The sequence below is a fragment of the Populus trichocarpa genome, chromosome 12 (assembly GCF_000002775.5).
Source record: "Populus trichocarpa isolate Nisqually-1 chromosome 12, P.trichocarpa_v4.1, whole genome shotgun sequence".
NCBI classification, from domain to species: Eukaryota; Viridiplantae; Streptophyta; class Magnoliopsida; order Malpighiales; family Salicaceae; genus Populus; species Populus trichocarpa.
The window spans coordinates 15510048-15528195 of NC_037296.2; the positions used below are offsets into that span (position 1 = coordinate 15510048).

At 37.9% G+C, this 18148-nt stretch overlaps 2 protein-coding genes across 3 annotated transcripts; one reads left to right on the top strand and one right to left on the bottom strand.

Moving 5' to 3' along the window:
* Positions 1 to 8516: 8516 nt before the first annotated feature.
* Positions 8517 to 9953, bottom strand: LOC7484369 (protein SRC2 homolog). The gene has a single exon (XM_024582025.2). The coding sequence runs from the start codon at positions 9586 to 9588 to the stop codon at positions 8755 to 8757; it is 834 nt and encodes a 277-aa protein (XP_024437793.1). The 5' UTR covers positions 9589 to 9953; the 3' UTR covers positions 8517 to 8754.
* Positions 9954 to 13754: 3801 nt separating this feature from the next.
* Positions 13755 to 18144, top strand: LOC7484368 (30S ribosomal protein S9, mitochondrial). 2 transcript variants are annotated; one of them, XM_002318768.4, is made up of 4 exons: positions 13756 to 14451; positions 15291 to 15731; positions 17455 to 17535; positions 17819 to 18144. In XM_002318768.4, exons 1-4 carry the CDS (start codon positions 13833 to 13835, stop codon positions 17908 to 17910), a joined length of 1233 nt encoding a protein of 410 aa, XP_002318804.2. In that variant the 5' UTR covers positions 13756 to 13832; the 3' UTR covers positions 17911 to 18144. The 2 variants fall into 2 exon arrangements, with proteins under 2 accessions (XP_024438615.1, XP_002318804.2); XM_024582847.2 differs by lacking the exons at positions 17455 to 17535; positions 17819 to 18144 and adding an exon at positions 17217 to 17440 and having other exon boundaries at positions 13755 to 14451.
* The last annotated feature ends 4 nt before the right edge of the window (positions 18145 to 18148 follow it).

Below are 18148 nucleotides of genomic sequence, written 5' to 3' on the forward strand. Positions count from 1 at the left end.
AAGAAATAAAGTTAGTTCTGGAGGCTATTCAAAATAAACTCGGCACGAAAAGTTTCTTGCTTCATTGTCGCTTAGTGCTGGAGGCTCAAACAATTTGCAACCTTTGTGGTATACGTATTTAGAACACTGATCACCTTTTCATTCATTGTGATTTTGCTTGGAATATTTGGATGAGAATTCTATCTTGGTTGGGAATTAGTGGATGTTTTTCCTAGGTGTTTTGATGACAAGTTATATCAATGGTCTGCGCTGGTTACTGGAAATTTTCAAAAAAAAACTTGAAAGTTTTTATCCTTATGCACAACCTAGAATATATGGCTAGATTGAAATAATATTGTCTTTCAAGAGGGTACTGCAGATCTTGATTCCTGCTTTATCTTGATCCTTCACCATCTTTTTTATTGGCTGAAGTCCTATAATCATCAGCTCGTATATTCGGGATTTAATATTCTAATAAGTGCAAATGATATTAAGTTTTGGACAAACCAACATAAGATTTACTAATGTTTTGATTTGATTTGTTTATTTTTCTTTTTCATATTTCGATGTTTGTTTCCTCATCTTTTTTTTTTATGGCTATTGCCTAAATAACCATGTTTTTAATAAAAATCGATCATTATAAAAAAGAAAAGAAAAAAAGATGCTGTGGGTCTTCACATGGGTGGCTTATATTTGTAGAAAAGAATTATGGAATTACTCTTTAATTTCAACCCCTTCAATGCAGGTTTCATTCGTCTCCCTCCTGTCAATATAACTTATCTTCATTCAGGGAATGAGATTGACATCAATTGTCCACTTCCTTATGTCCGGATGAGCACGAGCGAGCTGGTTGTAGCAATCTTCGGTGATTATTATTGGTTGTCCTATTTCAAGTGCGGTCATAAATATTCGTGGAAGCATGCATGGATGTACAAGGGAGAGGTCTACCCCTCTCAGATGTTATTTACTACAAATGTGTGATATACGTTGTGGGTAACAGGAGCCAAGTTGTGTCCCTTGATACTTCAGCACCGAACCCGAAACTAAAGATGGTTACACCCGAGATGACGTGCGTGGGCGAGGAATACGTATCTTGTAGAGTCATCGAAGGGAGATAGAGTTGCTATTTGTTAAGAGGATTTTGAAAAAGAAAGATGACGAGTTTCAGGATGTTCCCTCAAAGTTTGAGGTCTTTAAACTTATAGTACCAGATTCTTTAAACAACAGTCATCAACAAATTAATTAAGATCGTTGAGATAGAGAGCTTATAAGGTGATGATGCAATATTCTTGTGTGACAACTATTCCATGTCGGTTTCGGCTTTAGACTTCCCTGGATGCCTACCAAACTCTATTTACTTCACTGATGATTACATTCTCCTTTGGCGTTGTGAACCTTTTGGACCTCGATCGTGACATTGGCGTTTTCAACATGGAGGATGGAAGTATTCGATTACATTACACTCCAAACATTGCCCACAAGGACTTGCCGCCACCGTGCCAACACCGAACATTTAACACCTATAATCTATTTGTCATGTAATGTTATTTGGTTGCGGCTCGTTTTCCCCTATTAGAGCGTGTTTGGCAGTGTGGTTGCAGGTGCTTTTCAAATAGCTTTTCGTGCCGAAATGCATGCCAATGATGTTTTTTTATTTTTTAAAAATCATTTTTGACATCAGCACATCAAAACGATCCAAAAAGTACAAACCGCACTCAATTTTAGCAAAAAAAAAATAATTTAAATTTGGACAAAACGCAGTTACAAACGCAATACCAAACGTTCTCTTAATCAACCCGATCATATACTTAGTTTTTTTCTTGTTGTAAATTGATGAAACTGCGTTGTATATTGTCAGTTGGTCATGAAAATTTTATTGATGGGAGTAGAATTACACAAGGTAGAGTGTTTAGAACATTATGGTAGGCATTGGACGTGCAATAAATATTGAGTGTTTGCAGCGGATGATTAATAGGAAAAGTCAGGCGGCAAGGCAGCCATCTTGCGCGCAGGGTGCTAGGAGACAATTGGAGATACTCCTGTAAAGACCACAACTCTTCTGTTTTCAAGTTTTGAATATTATATGATATAATTCTATTTTTTTCAACTTCTGTTTGCTTAAGATAAGCACAACAATTATCCTATTGTGAATTCTCTTTATATATATACATCAGTAACGGAATCATCCCTTTAATTAACCTTGTAAACAGTTCTTTCTTTATTGCTTGAAACATGGTATTAGAGCCATCTATGGCGATCCTCTCATGCTTCCCGATCAACTACCTTCATATTTCTCAACCCCTCCCCTCCAGAAATTACTAACAAGACAACGTCTGTGCTAGCTGGAGCCAAATCCAGCATATGCCGAGTGGTTTTAGAAGGATCAAAAGCTGTTGTCACGGCTTCTGGCTTCTATCCCTGTGGAGGCTTATACGTACGTTGTGGAACTCAACAGCTCTTATGAGGTAAGGCAGATCCTTGAAAGATCTTTTGGTTATGTTTCTGAAAATAGACTGTTGCAACTTCATATTCAACTACAAGAATTAACCACTGATGATGAGTCTGTAGCTCAATTTCTTTAAGAAGCAAAATATATTGCTGATGAGTTAGAGGTCTCTGGACACCCTTTGACTCCTTGAAGTTCAAAGCAATAATTTATAAGAATTAATCTTGGTTTTGAATATATATATCACAATATAATTGCGGACTATCGGTCCAAGGAAAACAGGTTTCCCTTTTTGATCTCTAGTATGATTCAGAAATCCAACTCTTCTAGTTCCCCCCCATCTCAGCAGTCCTCTAATGCTGGTAGTTGCTCTTTTATGAACTATTCTGCAGGCAACAATTATTCTGATGGTTCCAACAGGTCTTATAACAGCAGCTCTGTGTAAGAGACGTTATGAATGTCAGCGTCCCAACAGGTCTTATAAGAGCACATCTTTCAATTCTGCACCACTGTCTCCTAATGCATTGCAGCGTTTGATGAGCTTTTTGGTTGTTTGAACTGTTCTCTTCCTCTTTTTCATGAGAATAATAATTAAGCGGTAAATCATCATATATCCTAGGGGCAGTCACTGGTGACTCATCCTTGAGGGGCCTTTTGTCTGGTACAGCGCATATCCTCGGCAGCAACATGTCTATTCAATAAAGAAGAAAATGAATGAAGGAAGGAACAAGAGTAGCATGCTATATATTCAATAAAAAGAGAAAGAAAGAAGATACGGTCAAGGATCGAGAGAGGAGAGTAGTGCGTGCGTAGAAGATGCATGAGTTAATTTAGGGTTTCTTTCTAAAATGTGTGTACATTTATTTTTATTTTTAAATAATTGGTATAGCAGCGGCGAACGAACTGTTGGAATATTACCAATTATGTGGCTGCCATTGTCAAAGAAGATGGCTGCAATGGTGGGTTGTTGGTGGCAGCCAACAACCATTGTCTAATGTCAAAGTTTGGCAAGTTTGGCAGCCACCATTGTTGACAAAAGAGCTGGAGGAGCTGCCATGGATGCCTATAAATAGAGGCATATGTTAGAGAGCAAAATGAGAGAGTTAAGAGAAGGAAAGTAGAGCCAAAGATGTGAGAGATGTAGGAGAGAGTGGGCTGCCAAGGCAGCCAGCAGTAGCTGCCATTGCAGCACTGAAAAGAGAGAAATAGAGTGAGGTTGAGAGTTGCCAAAGAGGGGATGATTCCTCCTTCTCTATTGTTGTAAATCTTGTTCTCTCCCTATATAATCAAATGGCTTCTCCCGTGGATGTAGGCGGTTTGCCGAACCACGTTAAATATTGTGTCAGTGTGCTTAGCCTCCAATGGGCAAATATCAGAACATCACCGGTCGGAATTCCCTACAATTGGTATCAGAGCATATGGTTTGAAGTGGTGTTTGATTTTTGCTCAAAAATGAAAGTTGTCAAAATTGTGTTTTGACCATACCACCGTGTAGAGGAGGAAGAGACGAAGCCACTGGTGAAAACGGCGTCAAAATCGGACGTCGGACATGGCCGCACTCTCCATCACTCTCCAGCAAGGCATTTGCCCACGCGCGCAGACGCGCCCCACGTGTCTTCTTCGCCCGGATGGGCTGACCCGACCCGAATACCAGTTGACCCGACCCACATGGCTGACCCGGATATTAATGACGTCAGCATGGCATAATTGTGATGTCAGCATGCACAGTAGGCATGCCATGTCAGCAGCCACATCATCGACCAGTCAGCAGACACGTCAGCAACGTGGGACACACCTGCCACATCATCAGCCGCGAGCCGAGCCGAGCCGTTGTGAAGCCGAGCCAAGCCGCGAGCCGAGGGATAAGATTCTGTGCAGCAGAGTCTATGTGCAACCGGATCTGAGATTGAATCTGGGCCGTTCATCAGGCCAGAATTGTTTTGATCAAATCTTAGCCGTCTGAAATGCGATTTGGACGATTTCAGACTTGTTTCCAGCTAATTTGATCGTTCCGGATGCAATGGTATGGTCCGATCGTTGAGATTTGAGACCGAAAGTGGTGGTGGTGAATTAACAAAAGAGATTGCCCGATCAGGAGGCATCTAAAGGTCATCATGGTGGTCGATGAAGATGAAGAAGAACATGTCACACATGTTTACCCAATTACATGTGCTGAACTGCTAAGTGGAGAGAATTTTAATTGCCTTGAGGGAAGGCAAAATTGAGACACTCTAGACACCCAATCAAGTGGACAATTTGAGGTGGAGAGTGGAAATTTGATGAAGACCAATCTTGACGAATCTAAGAACTGGTAGTCTCGCCAGATGTTGAGAAATCAGGTATAAAACCAGGATACCTTAGATCACTTGTAAAGGAAAGCCGCAACAAAGCTAGCAAATGGTTGTATATACGAAAAGGCAGTACGGTGGATAGATACGTTCTAAGAAGTTCTGTCTAGGAGATTGGGTTTTAAGCGGGACCAGTGTGACCCCTCCAAATCTTTCCTGGGAACTTGCTTAGTTGAAGGATCATCCACACAGTACTATTTTTGTATATGTAACAGTTTGTAATGAAACTGTTGAAGACTAGCAAGATGACGGCACAAAGGAACAGTTGGGTTCCGTATGTTCAAGGATCTGATGGAGTGGTGATTTCTCCAAAGAAGTTAGATTCGGTGACTGTAATTTCTCGAAGGGAGAATTAATGAAGACCCTGATAATGGAAGAGAAATACAGCAAGGGGATAAAGATTGGCACCCTATTTTGACTTGGATAAATGTTGTGACAGGATGAGCTGCTGTCAAACATAAAAGCAAAGAATAGGGAGAAATCTGGAGAACCGAAATTGCACGAGAGCACACGGAGATTGTGCAGGAGTACCCGAAGGATCCAACGAGGTACTGTAATGAGACAACAGGTGCAAGGAGAAGAAGTGTTCCCAGATGAAGCTCAGAGCAGAGACTGTGTGAAAAAGTTGTACAACAGGAAGTCTCTTGTGCTCTTGATAAAGGCAACAAGCGAGGACCTTTCCAATGCATGCAAGGATGGAAAGATGAGCTATTGCAGAAGCACCTAATTAAGGGGGTGCGACCGCCGATGAAAGGCGAAGACACCAAAGAGAGTTGGTGTGGGTGGAGCTATCAAGCAGAAAGGCGTAGAAGCTCCAAACATAGAAATCGAGGTGGAGGATTGCGAGGAGTATAACGCAACTCTCTCTTTCTATGTGATCAGTGGCAGTGATCTCTCCCAAGTCCACATGGTGATAGAGAATCTTGGAGCCACTGGAGACATCCCCGATGAAGGAGGATGTGACCGCTTCATAACGGACGGAGACACCTCGGGCAGAAGGTGTAAGGACCATGATATGAGTCCATGTTCAGACCGTCTCATGACGACAGGCGGAGACACCTCCGATGGAAGGTGTGAGGACCATGACATGATTCCAAGTTCAGACCGTCTCATGATGACAGGCGGAGACACCTCGGATGGAAGGTGTGAGGACCATGATATGATTCCAAGTTCAGACCGTCTCATGACGACAGGCGGAGACACCTCGGATGGAAGGTGTAAGGACCATGATATGAGTCCATGTTCAGACCGTCTCATGACGACTGGCGGAGACACCTCCGATGGAAGGTGTGAGGACCATGACATGAGTCCAAGTTCAGACCGTCTCATGACGACAGACGGAGACACCTCGGATGGAAGGTGTGAGGACCATGATATGAGTCCAAGTTCAGACCGTCTCATGACGATAGGCGGAGACACCTCGGATGGAAGGTGAGAGGGCCATGATAGGAGCCCAATTACAGAATGCCCCAGAGCCAATGTGATGGCTGGATATAAGTGGACAAGTGTATAGCCAATGAAGAGGCTATGATGAGTATGGAGACAAATGCAAGATTGATTTTCATGGATATTGCCCCCATGCTAAAGATCAATGAGCTAGAAGACATTTACCTTGGAAAATAAGTGGATGACTTGTGGAGCATTAAGACGCGACTGCTATGAAGAAGCAGAGGGCATGCGCAGGTTCCGAGAACAAGTTGACTCTTGTCAAGGTGGTGAGCTCGGTGAAGGCATTGTAATACTTAGAGTATCAAGACATATATGGATCAACCTTTAATGGGCTGCCCCCATGGTTTAAGGTGGAGAGCTACCTGGACTCTTGAGACTAAGAGCGGGAGACTCACGGAGAAGTTAGGCGTGGTTCCTAGGGAGGAACAGAGGGCAGACGCAACTCCGGGATGAGTAGACTCTTGGAAGAGTGGTGAGCTCGAGATCACATTAAAATACTCAATGACTGTCGCACTTGGAAATATCCGTTTGAGGGGGTGTTGTAAGCCTTGGTGTAAGGCTTGATAAATCATTCCGGGCCAAGCATGGTTGATATGCTTGAAGGGGGATGTTGTTCTAGAGACAAGCGTTAAACACTCTTCAGATGAGATATGACAAACCATCTGGTTGAAGTGATCCTTTGGAGTGAGCAAAGGGGTGCTTGGATGACTCTGGCGATTGAAAGGTTTGGCAAGTACCTGGAAACTTGGCCAAAGACGCTCTCGGAATGGTAAGCTTCGAAGAGCTGCAGGATGCAAGCGTGTGCTGAAGAAGCAAGAGGACAATTGCCCACATAAATGGCAAAGGGGGTGATTGTTGGAATATTGCCAATTATGTGGCTGCCATTGTCAAAGAAGATGGCTGCAATGGTGGGTTGTTGGTGGCAGCCAACAACCATTGTCTAATGTCAAAGTTTGGCAAGTTTGGCAGCCACCATTGTTGACAAAAGAGCTGGAGGAGCTGCCATGGATGCCTATAAATAGAGGCATATGTTAGAGAGCAAAATGAGAGAGTTAAGAGAAGGAAAGTAGAGCCAAAGATGTGAGAGATGTAGGAGAGAGTGGGCTGCCAAGGCAGCCAGCAGTAGCTGCCATTGCAGCACTGAAAAGAGAGAAATAGAGTGAGGTTGAGAGTTGCCAAAGAGGGGATGATTCCTCCTTCTCTATTGTTGTAAATCTTGTTCTCTCCCTATATAATCAAATGGCTTCTCCCGTGGATGTAGGCGGTTTGCCGAACCACGTTAAATATTGTGTCAGTGTGCTTAGCCTCCAATGGGCAAATATCAGAACATCACCGGTCGGAATTCCCTACACGAACGTGAAATTCACGCCCAGACCACGAGTCACCAGTCGACTGATGATCTGGAGGTTGCTCAACGTGTGGCAATATTTAGGACCATGCATATATATCTAATTGTATGTATTGAGTTTACGATCATATCTTAATATATATAAACTTAGCTAGCTAGCCCAAGTGCCTCGACAATGAATAAAAATTAATAATCAAGGTTTATAGGGATTACATTGAATTTTATTGACAAAATCAATCTTAAGATTGATCATATTGACACTATAAGGGCCTTGATATATATATATATATATAGTTTTGTCCGTTATTGAGTGGAGCTAGGTAGCCGTTTATTAATCTTCTTGGCTGCATGCGTCTCCCAGCTTTGATCATATATAGATAACAATTAATAATCGATGGTATATATGCGCGCATGTCGTTAATTTTCCCTTGAAAATAAAGTTATAATGAAACTGCTGGGACCATATATATATTAATTATTCTAATGGATGACTATATTCTATTATTTTATATATATATATATATGCCATAGAATTAATATATATAGCGACTTAATTTGTTCTGTTTCGATGACTATATATATGCTAGCTCTTCCTTCATGATGTTAACGATCGAGAGGATGCAAAAAACACATCGATCCTTCGTGATTAGGTTAAATTAATAAAGGGATTCATGCCATATATATATATATGTGTGTGTGTGTGTTCTCACATAGATCGATCCAAAGGTTATTTATTAGTTTGTTTAAGCATATCCAGAAGCATTAATTATTCTCTCCTTTTTACTGTGGCCATAGAACAAGATTAACTTAATTATAAGCAACCTTTTATATATATATATATATATACAATATCCTCGCACCAATTAAATGCTTCTACTATAATTATTCATTATAAAAAAGTAAAAAATAAAAAAGTAAATTGGTGCAATTCTGTTAAAAAAGGAGGAAGAAGAAGATAGGGTGCGATTTTCATGCATAATTTGGATACAGTTTTGCGAAAGATTCGATTACACTTGGCGTTCAAGATAGAGGACTAGTTTAATTTTAGATTTAATTATTGGAATATAAAAAAGACAGATTTGTGAGATGACATGTTCCCCTCCTGACATTTCTAGATTGTAAAAGAAACAGCAACCGATAAAGTGTCCATCTGTCATGCTCACGTGGACCCCTTCTAGCAAAGTTTAGAGATCAGAAAGCATCATATCGAAGGCAAGATCATCCTCGACTTTCTCTGCCACGTCATCAGCAACATGGTCTTCCAAAGCATCAATGGCCTCAGCCAATGCCAGTCCACCTAAGACCCCACCCACCGCACCCACGGCCAATCCTGTCCCCATCCCTCCAAACTTACTTTTCTTCTTCTCCTCCACAACCACAGGTTGCTGCTCTCCATACCCGTAACCCCCATAACCGTAACTCGGCTGCCCGTATGTCGGAGGTGGGGGCGCGCTGTACGGATACCCTGTTGGCGGAGCTGCTGTTGAATAGTACGGATTTGGCTGCGGTGGTGGTGCACCATAGGGTGTCGCGTAAGGGTAGTCTCTCGAAGATGACGGAGGAGGAACCCCGTAAGGAGGTTCACGGTAAGCATCAGGAGCACGATAGCGAGGGTCTCTAATGGTGACCTTAACGTCGAGTTTCCCCTGTGGTCTGCCGGAAGGACGCTTGAGCTGGAGAGCGCGGGTGGCTCGTTCTCCGATTTCGACGTCGTCGAGAACGTCAATGAGCTTGAGCTTAGCGGAGCCGATGAGGGGCTTGGTGCCCTCCTCGGAGCCGGCGTGGACGATGTCGATGTGGAGGGTGTGGTCTTCGATGCGACCAGATGGTAAGGGGATGACCAGAGTTTGGTCCCAAAAAGGAGAGGTGTCGCCTTCGTCGTCGACTTGAGTGGAGCATTTGTAGTTGGAGTCAACCCACACGACAGCATATGGCTTCAAAGAGCCATGGCGCCAGTTAACGTTTTTGAGGTATTTGGCAGAAGAGATGGTGACTTCAAACTCGTATCGAGAAGCCATGATCTGGTCTTTGGAGACTGGAATGCTTTCTGCATGCGGCAAGCAGCGTGGCGGGGATGTATTTATATATATATAGGTTTCAGTACCCGGACTTTGGACTTGTAGTTGGGGTAAGGAGGTAATTAATGGTCTAGAATGCCCTTGTGATTTGTTTGCGTTTGCCCATATATATCCATTCAGCACCAGTGTGGTAATTTTGTATGGTAGGTGAAGGTGATTAATTCCTTAATGCGCATGGCAGTAACGGCTAAGAATGTAATTTTAGGCGAAAGATAAGGATTTCTGGGACAGGTACTTTTTCTCTTTCCTTTTTGATTTTGATTCTTCCATGTATAAAAGAAGGCATGATAATAGCATCTATGCTATTTTGAAGTGTCAAAATATTAATATGATATTTTAAATATAGTATATATTTCAAAGTAAAATTAAAAGCCATTAATTTGAAGAGTCACTTGTGTATTGAAGAGGAAGAAGAAATTAAGTAGCACGGAGTTTTGAAGTTATTTTCTTTTCACATCGACCGCTTGTCGTCTATCTTACCAGCTGGCTTGTTGGTTTTGATATTTTTTGGAATAAATAGAAATAGCTTTCATAATGCATTCCCATTAATTAATGGAGCTAGCTATTAATTAAGAGGAAGAGGCTAAAAGATAGCTATTAACTAAGAGGAAGAGGCTATAAAAGATAGTTCTTTAGATCTTTTACCTCCTGCGTTGCGTTTGGAGATGCCCTAATGCTTAAAGCTGGATGTTCTTTAACCAAAATCCGGGACAAGGCAAGGCATAAATGCGATAGGAATTAGGATGCAGCAAAGCAAAAGGCAGAGAAGAGTATAATTCATAGATGCTTCTTCTAGGCTTACACGCGGGTTCAACACGGGAAGCAAGCATTGAGATAGACCGGCCATGGCTCGTAGGGCCAGAAACATAATTTTCATAATCAAATTATTCCCTTCTCTTTCTTTATAAGCGGCCCGGCCCGTGTGCTTAAAATCTGGCTGGTGTGTCTTCAGCAATCCTTTCTTGTTTTTTTTTAATTTCAAATTCAGACCATTAAGTTTTAATTATTGTTTTTTAATCATTTTTCTTTTTGTTGAAGTTTTATTTACTTTTAATTTTACATTGGTTCTTAATATGTATATATAAGGCGCTTCAATCCAGTTTTTTTACTTTTAATTTCTTTATTTTTTCCTTTACTCTTTTGTAAAAAAATTTAATGATTGTAATTTGATGATTCAAATCAAGTTTATGATTTTTATTTTTTTAATAATAATATTAATTTCAATTTAGTTCCTTTTCTTTTGATTTTTTATTGTTTTTCTTGGTCCTTTTATCAAAGTTTTTATAATTTCTAGTTCTATCTTTCAAATCAAGTTCATGATTTTTATTTTTTTAATAATAATAATAATAATAATAGTAATAACACTAATAATTGCAATAATAATCATGGTAATATTGATGATGATGATTATAATTGCAATGTTAGTTATAATAATAATGATGGTGATTATTATATTATTATAAAAAATATGATGAAAATAATAATATTATCGATAATGATAGCAGCAACAACATTAATTAAATTAGTAATAATAATGATGATGATGATGATTGTAATAATATTAGTAATGATAGTTGTGGCAACAATAGTAATAGTAATAATAGTTAAAAAAAAATAAGTAGTAGTTGTTGTAGTGTACGTTGTGGTGACAACAATACTACTGTTGTTATTACTGATATTACTATTATAAATAATAATAATAATAATGACACGAGAGAGAAGAAGATGGGGAAAAAGAATAATGATGATAATAAAAATACTAATAATAATTGTTGTAATAATAGTGATAACGACAATACGAATAACAACAACAACAACAATAATGATGATGATTATGGTGTTGGTTGTTAAAATAGTAATAATATTAATATGAATGTTGCTATTATTATTAATAATGATAATACTAGCAATAATTGTGGTAATAATAACAACAACAACAACAATAATAATTTTAATAATAATATAAATAATTATGATGGTCATAATAATAATAATAGTAATAATGATGGTATTACTTATTAATAATAGTAGTTATAGTGATCTTGATTCTAATTTTTTGAATTATTATTTTTTAAAATCTTTTGGTATGATTTTTTTTAATTCATCATTTAATATTTATTTGTTTTTGAAATTGAACCTTGTGATTTTTCTAGATTGGATGCTTCAAGTTTAATGACTTAGTTCATGGGTTTAAAATGTTAAAATATTTATAAAAAAAAGCTTTATAATTCTTTTTATTTTTAACCGGATTATTCCAGTTATATATTTTAAATTGTGGGTTTGATGAGATGTCCCATGTTGGCTTAAGTCTAATTAACATTTTTACGTATTTGTTATAAATGGTTTATTTTATTATTTTTTTGCTTATTTTCAGTACATGAACATTATTTTTTGTTCAAAAAATTATTCAGCCCCGTAGCGAAGCGTGAATACGAAGGCTAATCTACACTGAACAGTATTTATCTAAAAGAACTTGCCTAAGAAAGGAAATGAGTATTGCATGCATACTATATTATAAAATTATAAGATGGATACTATAATTGAAAGTCTTGAACTTGCTGGGTTACAATAATAAGACTAATGGAGTTGAGAGCCAGATGCCTTTGTTATTCAAATATATCAAATTAAAAGCACCTAATGTGATGGGTGATATATATCTACGTTTAGGTAGCAGTAGCACCATGACAAGTTCGGTTTAAAGTGAATATATAGAGATTTTGAATAGAGGACCTTTTAAAATATTAAAAAACCACATGTATTTTTCATTATTTTTCATATATATTTAACAAGCGAAGCCTTGAGAATTTTTTATTATATATGTAATTAGGATCTTTTATCAAGTAAGAGCAATCTACAAGTATAATTAATAAATATATGTTATTTATTTTTAGGCCTTTAATTTTATCAAGTGAGAGCTTTGAACCATTATATATATCTAAATGACTCTTCGCTTAAGTCGGCTATGACCGTAGGCTAAACTAGGCAAACTCCATCCTAAGGAAGTTATTAGCTTGCACACCCGTGGTGAATGACCATCTACGGCTCCGTTATAAACAAAGATTTAATTATAGTGCAAAAACATTTGACGATCTCATTGGATGTAAACTAACATTTTCGCTTTGATTACAAGAAGACACGATCTAAACAAATATGTGAAATTCATACAAAATCAAAACTCAAAGCCATTAATTATTTGTGTCTAAAAATCCCTTTGAAAATAAGAAAAGTGTCGATACATATAGATTAGAAGAAGAAAAGTCTTTGAAGATTTTTGCAAATGATTCTCAAGATGGACATGGCATATATGCAATACATGTACGAATTTAGCTTTATACTCAATGGAACATGCCTGCCCGTACAACTTAAGGTAAAAAATAGTTAGGCAAACTTTTGCATTCAAATTAAGTGGTTAATTTCCTATTTATAATCTTATATATATATATGGACAAACTTGAAGTTACCCTTAATTTATTTTAAGAATTAGTATCAATTTGTTTCACGTAAAATAACTTACTTAAAATAAAATAAAATATCTGGCTATTGTAATGAAATCTTTCTAGAAATAAGTATTTGGTATTTGTTAAATAAGTGATAAAAAGGAAAATAAAAAAATTACGGGTCTAGCTTAGTGATAAAAATAATAAAGTAAACTACTTTTTTGAGATGGTTTAAGGCCACGCTTGATTAATGTTTCAATATAAAAAAAGGTAAAAAAATTAACAAATAGTTTAAGGTTACATTTGATAAATGTTTCAGTATAGTAAACCAACAGATGAAGAAATGAAAAAAAAAAACATATTTTATTAGAGGAATAAAGACACAAAGACATAAAACAGATAAAAAAAGGACAAAAACATACTTTATTAAAATAATAATTATATAAAAATATAAAATAAATTTATTTTTATTATTTCTATCATTCTTACATAGAGATAGTTATCAACCAATACCTTAAAAACTGCATCAAGTCTTTTTCTCTTCCTATTTTTCCTTTTAAGAGTGTCTAAAGCTAATTAATAGATATTGGGCCATATGAGGCTTTACACAATGCCAAGTAATTGATATTGGGCCGAATTGGAAGCTCAAATGTAAAACCCTAACTAAAGCGTGAAAAACCCAAAGGAAAGAAGAAGCTCCGCGACCTCCCTACACCGCTTCTTCACCTTCTTCTTCTTTGGCCAAAAATGGTGTGGTCTCGTCTCCTCCCAAAACCCTCCCATATCCGTCTCCTCTCTAGATCCCTGATAACTCCACGACCTCATAACTCCACCTCCTCCACTTTCCTCCTACTCAGCAGACCCTTTTCTACTAACGACGACGACGACAACAACAACAACAACAAAAGAGACCAGCCAGGCTACAACATCTGGCAACTTTCCGGAGAAAATGAAGGAAATTTCGATTCCTTCTTCCCCCAAGAATCGGACACTGGCGTTCCTGGCATCACCGATTCACCTGTGACCGCCAAGGGGGAGGATGAAGAGTCGTGGCTAAAAGAAGATGAAAATGGTGACGACGGAGGTCGATATATATTTGATCGACTCGAGAAAGATGTGATTAATGAAAGGAGCGTTAGTGATATTGGTGGTGGTGGTGGTGAATGGCGGACTTCATCGTTGGGGGTGAAGCAGTGGAGTTTTGAGGAGGAGGAGAAGGAGGATAAGGTGTTTGATTTTGGAGAGGGTGTGGTACGGAGTGGTGAAGGTAATATTAATTGGGGCGAGAATGTTCCAAGTGAGAGAAGTGCTGAAGAGGAGAAGATGCTTGAGAAAGAAAAGGAGGAACTCAATGCCGTTCTCAAAGGCAAGCAAGCAAGCTCGCTCCCCTTTTCATTTATTTTCACTTCTTTGAATGAATGAATGATTATATAGGCTTGAAGTAGTTACTGGGTTTTTTTGGGAGAGTATTGATAGGGCTGGCTTTAATGAGTAAAGTTCAAGTCTTTACATAGCAATTATGTCTTTCCCTATAGAATAGAGCTTACTGATTAACGAGTAGAGTGTCAAAAATGCTATCTTTGCATGACGCACATTTGTAGAAGAATGAATTGAGTGATACACTTGATATCTTACTTTGATGACACATAGCATATTGGACTTTCTGGTCTACAAATTCTGAAACATCATTAATTTATCATGCGATCCTCTGGACTGTATATGCAGCTTAGGTGTCTCCTTGTGCTTGGGACAATTAACCAATGACGTTATGTTAGGCTATTGAGTTAATTTATACACCGGGTTTAGAATTTCACCCTTACTTGATTGCCTGCAAGCAGCAATACTGTTAGAAATGAAATACTCGTCAAAGCTATTCTTTTTACTGCATTACTCGCACCATATATTGAAGATGTAAATATCTGAATCACATCTTGGAAATATCAATAGCAAAACTATGTGAAAGCATATGTATCATTGAGCTGTTTTGTCAAATGGTTTATTCAAAACTATTTCACCCGTCAGCAGTTTTCTATTGTGTTATTCTTTGTGAAAATTATTTTTCATTTAATGAAATTACTGAATGACAAGGTGCAATCAGAAAATTATTTTCTTGCATGTTAACTAATTCAATCATATGCTTTTTCTGCTGGTGGTGGATCAAGGCTGGTGATAGTCTCTGAAAGTTTATATCGATCCATATTGCAGGTCCAAATCGTGCTTTTGGTGACCTTATTGCAGCATCTGGAATAACAGATGCAATGTTGGACAGTTTAATTGCCCTCAAGGATTTTGACGGGGTTGAAGGATTGCCTCCTTTAAGTGAGTTAGAGGATATGCGTTATGAAAAGAACATAATGAAATCCCCAAGAGCTGAAATAGAGCGCCAGAAACAGGAAGAAATTGCTAGAGCTAGAGTGAGACAGGTTGATGATAAAGGAAGAGCTTATGGAACAGGAAGAAGGAAGTGTAGCATTGCTCGTGTTTGGGTTCAACCTGGTGATGGAAAATTCATTGTTAATGACAAACAATTTGATGTCTATTTCCCAATGCTTGATCATCGTGCTGCCCTTTTGCGACCTTTCTCTGAGACAAAGACCTTAGGTCTTTGGGATGTTACATGTACTGTCAAAGGCGGTGGTGTTTCAGGTGAGCTTAATTGTTCCTAGTTCACAGAATATTACATATGTTATTGTTATCTCTCTTTTTAATTAAGGTGCCATCCGCAATAGCTCAAGTTAACCCTCTGTAAAAATTAAAGAAAACTTGTTTTTTCTCTCACTTACAACATATAATCTGGTTTACACCCTTTTTTTTTTGTAATATGGTACAGAGATACTTCTCTTGTTGGATAAAGTGCATATAATTATTGTAGTTTTCATTAACTCTTATTTTTGGTATTTGACAAGATTCTTTTCTCCACTTGCATGGAGTATATTGTTACAGGCAAATAGCTCTTTCTTTTTTAATAAAATTTAAGAACAGCTCCAATTCCATGAGTACATGAGATTAAGTTTATTCATGTTATGGTGCTCTTATTGTAGCATCTTCTTAAAATGCTTTCCTTTCTCTTGGTGGCTTACCTGCCTGTTTTCATTTAGTGGTTGATCCAGAAGTTAGTTCATCACCTGTGTTTTCTTTTCTTGTATTCTAAGTGCCTTTGATTGATATATTGAATCTTATTTTAAGTTGATTTTAACAATGTCTTGTGAAGGCAGCCTCTAAGTTTTTGGAAAGCTCTGTAAGCAAATTCTTCTGAACTTTGTTGTAGTGAAAGATGGAAGGGTTGAAATTGTAAGGGAGTTCAACATTTTTAGACGTAACTAGCCTTTGAGAAGTGCAGTATTTTTATAGTCTTTCAGTGCAATATCCAGTTGTCTGCATGCTCCATTTTCCCATTGTTATCCTTCTCCTGACCAATGCTCTCCATTACCTAGCACAGACAGGATTGTGTCTCAGGATATCAGCATATTAGTTAAACTATAGCTGGGAACTGATGGTTAGTTGAGTTGAGTCATTCTTGTGGTTGTTGTCATTGAACCTTTCCCCCACCATTTATCCTAATCCAACTGCTATTCTCATTTGTTATTGCCCACGGTCATAAAACACTATCATTTGTCATCAGATAAAAATCTTTTTTTGTTTTGCTTGCTAGTTTCTGAGCAAGAGATGAACTCTATTTCCTATTCCATTTGCTTACCTTTTATCTCAAGTATATAAAACTTCGGATATGCCAGAATATAAGCACATGTCATCTTCTACTGTTGCATGGTGGAAACTCAAAATCAGAGGTTAGCATTATTGCAATATGTCTGCAAGGGGTGATTCTAATTTAGTGGTAATTGGTTGGGCACTGAAGTAAAAGCCCTTCTTGATTTACACAAATTCATTTGAAACCAGATACTCCTAGCTTTCATGTGTAATAATATTGAGGATGTCATTTCACGAATCATAGTTCTCTTTATCTAGCCTTTCCTTGTGTTTCTCTTGGTATGAAATTCTTTTTCACACAATCACAACTACTGCAATGGAATTTTGAATTGTTTTACATCTAAAGCATGCGCTTTATTTATCTTACTTTTTTTATGAGTTCCTTGCCATTTTCTTTGTGATTGAATTTTGGCATTTCATTAGGTTCCAACTTGTATCTGTGAAGGTTGTGTTCGATGATTGTCTTTTCAGGCCAGATATAAGTGATTGCAGGGGGGTTTTTTATTTTTGTTTTATTTTACTTTTTATCCTTTTCCCCATCAAATGGAGAATGGCTTGACCACTGATAATTCTTTATAACGTCATGCTTAACGTATATGAGAGTTGAGAACCACATTCTGCACAACTTAATTTTTAGTTCAAATCATTTATACGGTGACAGGTCAAGTTGGAGCCATTCAGTTGGGGATCAGCAGGGCCATGCAAAACTGGGAACCAGACTTGCGTCCCACACTCAGAAGTGGTATGCTTATGAAGCATATTGTTTTTGTTTTAAATGCTTCTCTTTTATATCAAGCTTTGCTGTAATGAATTCACACGCTATCTTTTTAAAAATTAACATATTATTGGCTGTGAAAATCACACCTCATTTTGAATGACAGCACACTGCCTCATTTTGGTTCCAAACTTGGCTCCTGGCATTGAATACTAGTTCGTCTGTGATGCACTTCTTCCATCATAAGCTTCAGGTCTTCACTTGTGTTAGATATAATCGATATCTAATATGTTTATTTTTGTGTTACCAGGCGGTTTCTTGACGAGAGATCCACGTGTGGTTGAAAGGAAAAAACCAGGAAAGGCAAAAGCAAGAAAGAGCTTCCAATGGGTCAAACGTTAATCAAAGTACACAAGTTCTGCTCTTTTGTACGACTGCTTGTCCATGAAACCTCAATATTCAAATTTACATGATGACACAATAGTGTGAGGTTCATTTGGCTGACAGTGAAATTTCACATGGTGGTAGCTTGTAATCCATATTTACATCACCAGTCTTTGGAGAGCCTGAGAAGATTTTCTTATGTTTTCCTATTCTTTTGTCCTTGATGATATGAAATGCAACCATTTCAGATTTTGTT

What these genes read in the sequence shown, in the direction of transcription:
- LOC7484369 (XM_024582025.2), bottom strand. Translation starts at nt 9,588, where the DNA reads ATGGCTTCTCGATACGAGTTTGAAGTCACCATCTCTTCTGCCAAATAC.
- LOC7484368 (XM_002318768.4), top strand. Translation starts at nt 13,833, where the DNA reads ATGGTGTGGTCTCGTCTCCTCCCAAAACCCTCCCATATCCGTCTCCTC. An exon ending in ACTCAATGCCGTTCTCAAAG is followed by an intron (nt 14,452 to 15,290) that starts GCAAGCAAGCAA and finishes TCCATATTGCAG; the next exon opens with GTCCAAATCGTGCTTTTGGT. An exon ending in GCGTCCCACACTCAGAAGTG is followed by an intron (nt 17,536 to 17,818) that starts GTATGCTTATGA and finishes TTGTGTTACCAG; the next exon opens with GCGGTTTCTTGACGAGAGAT.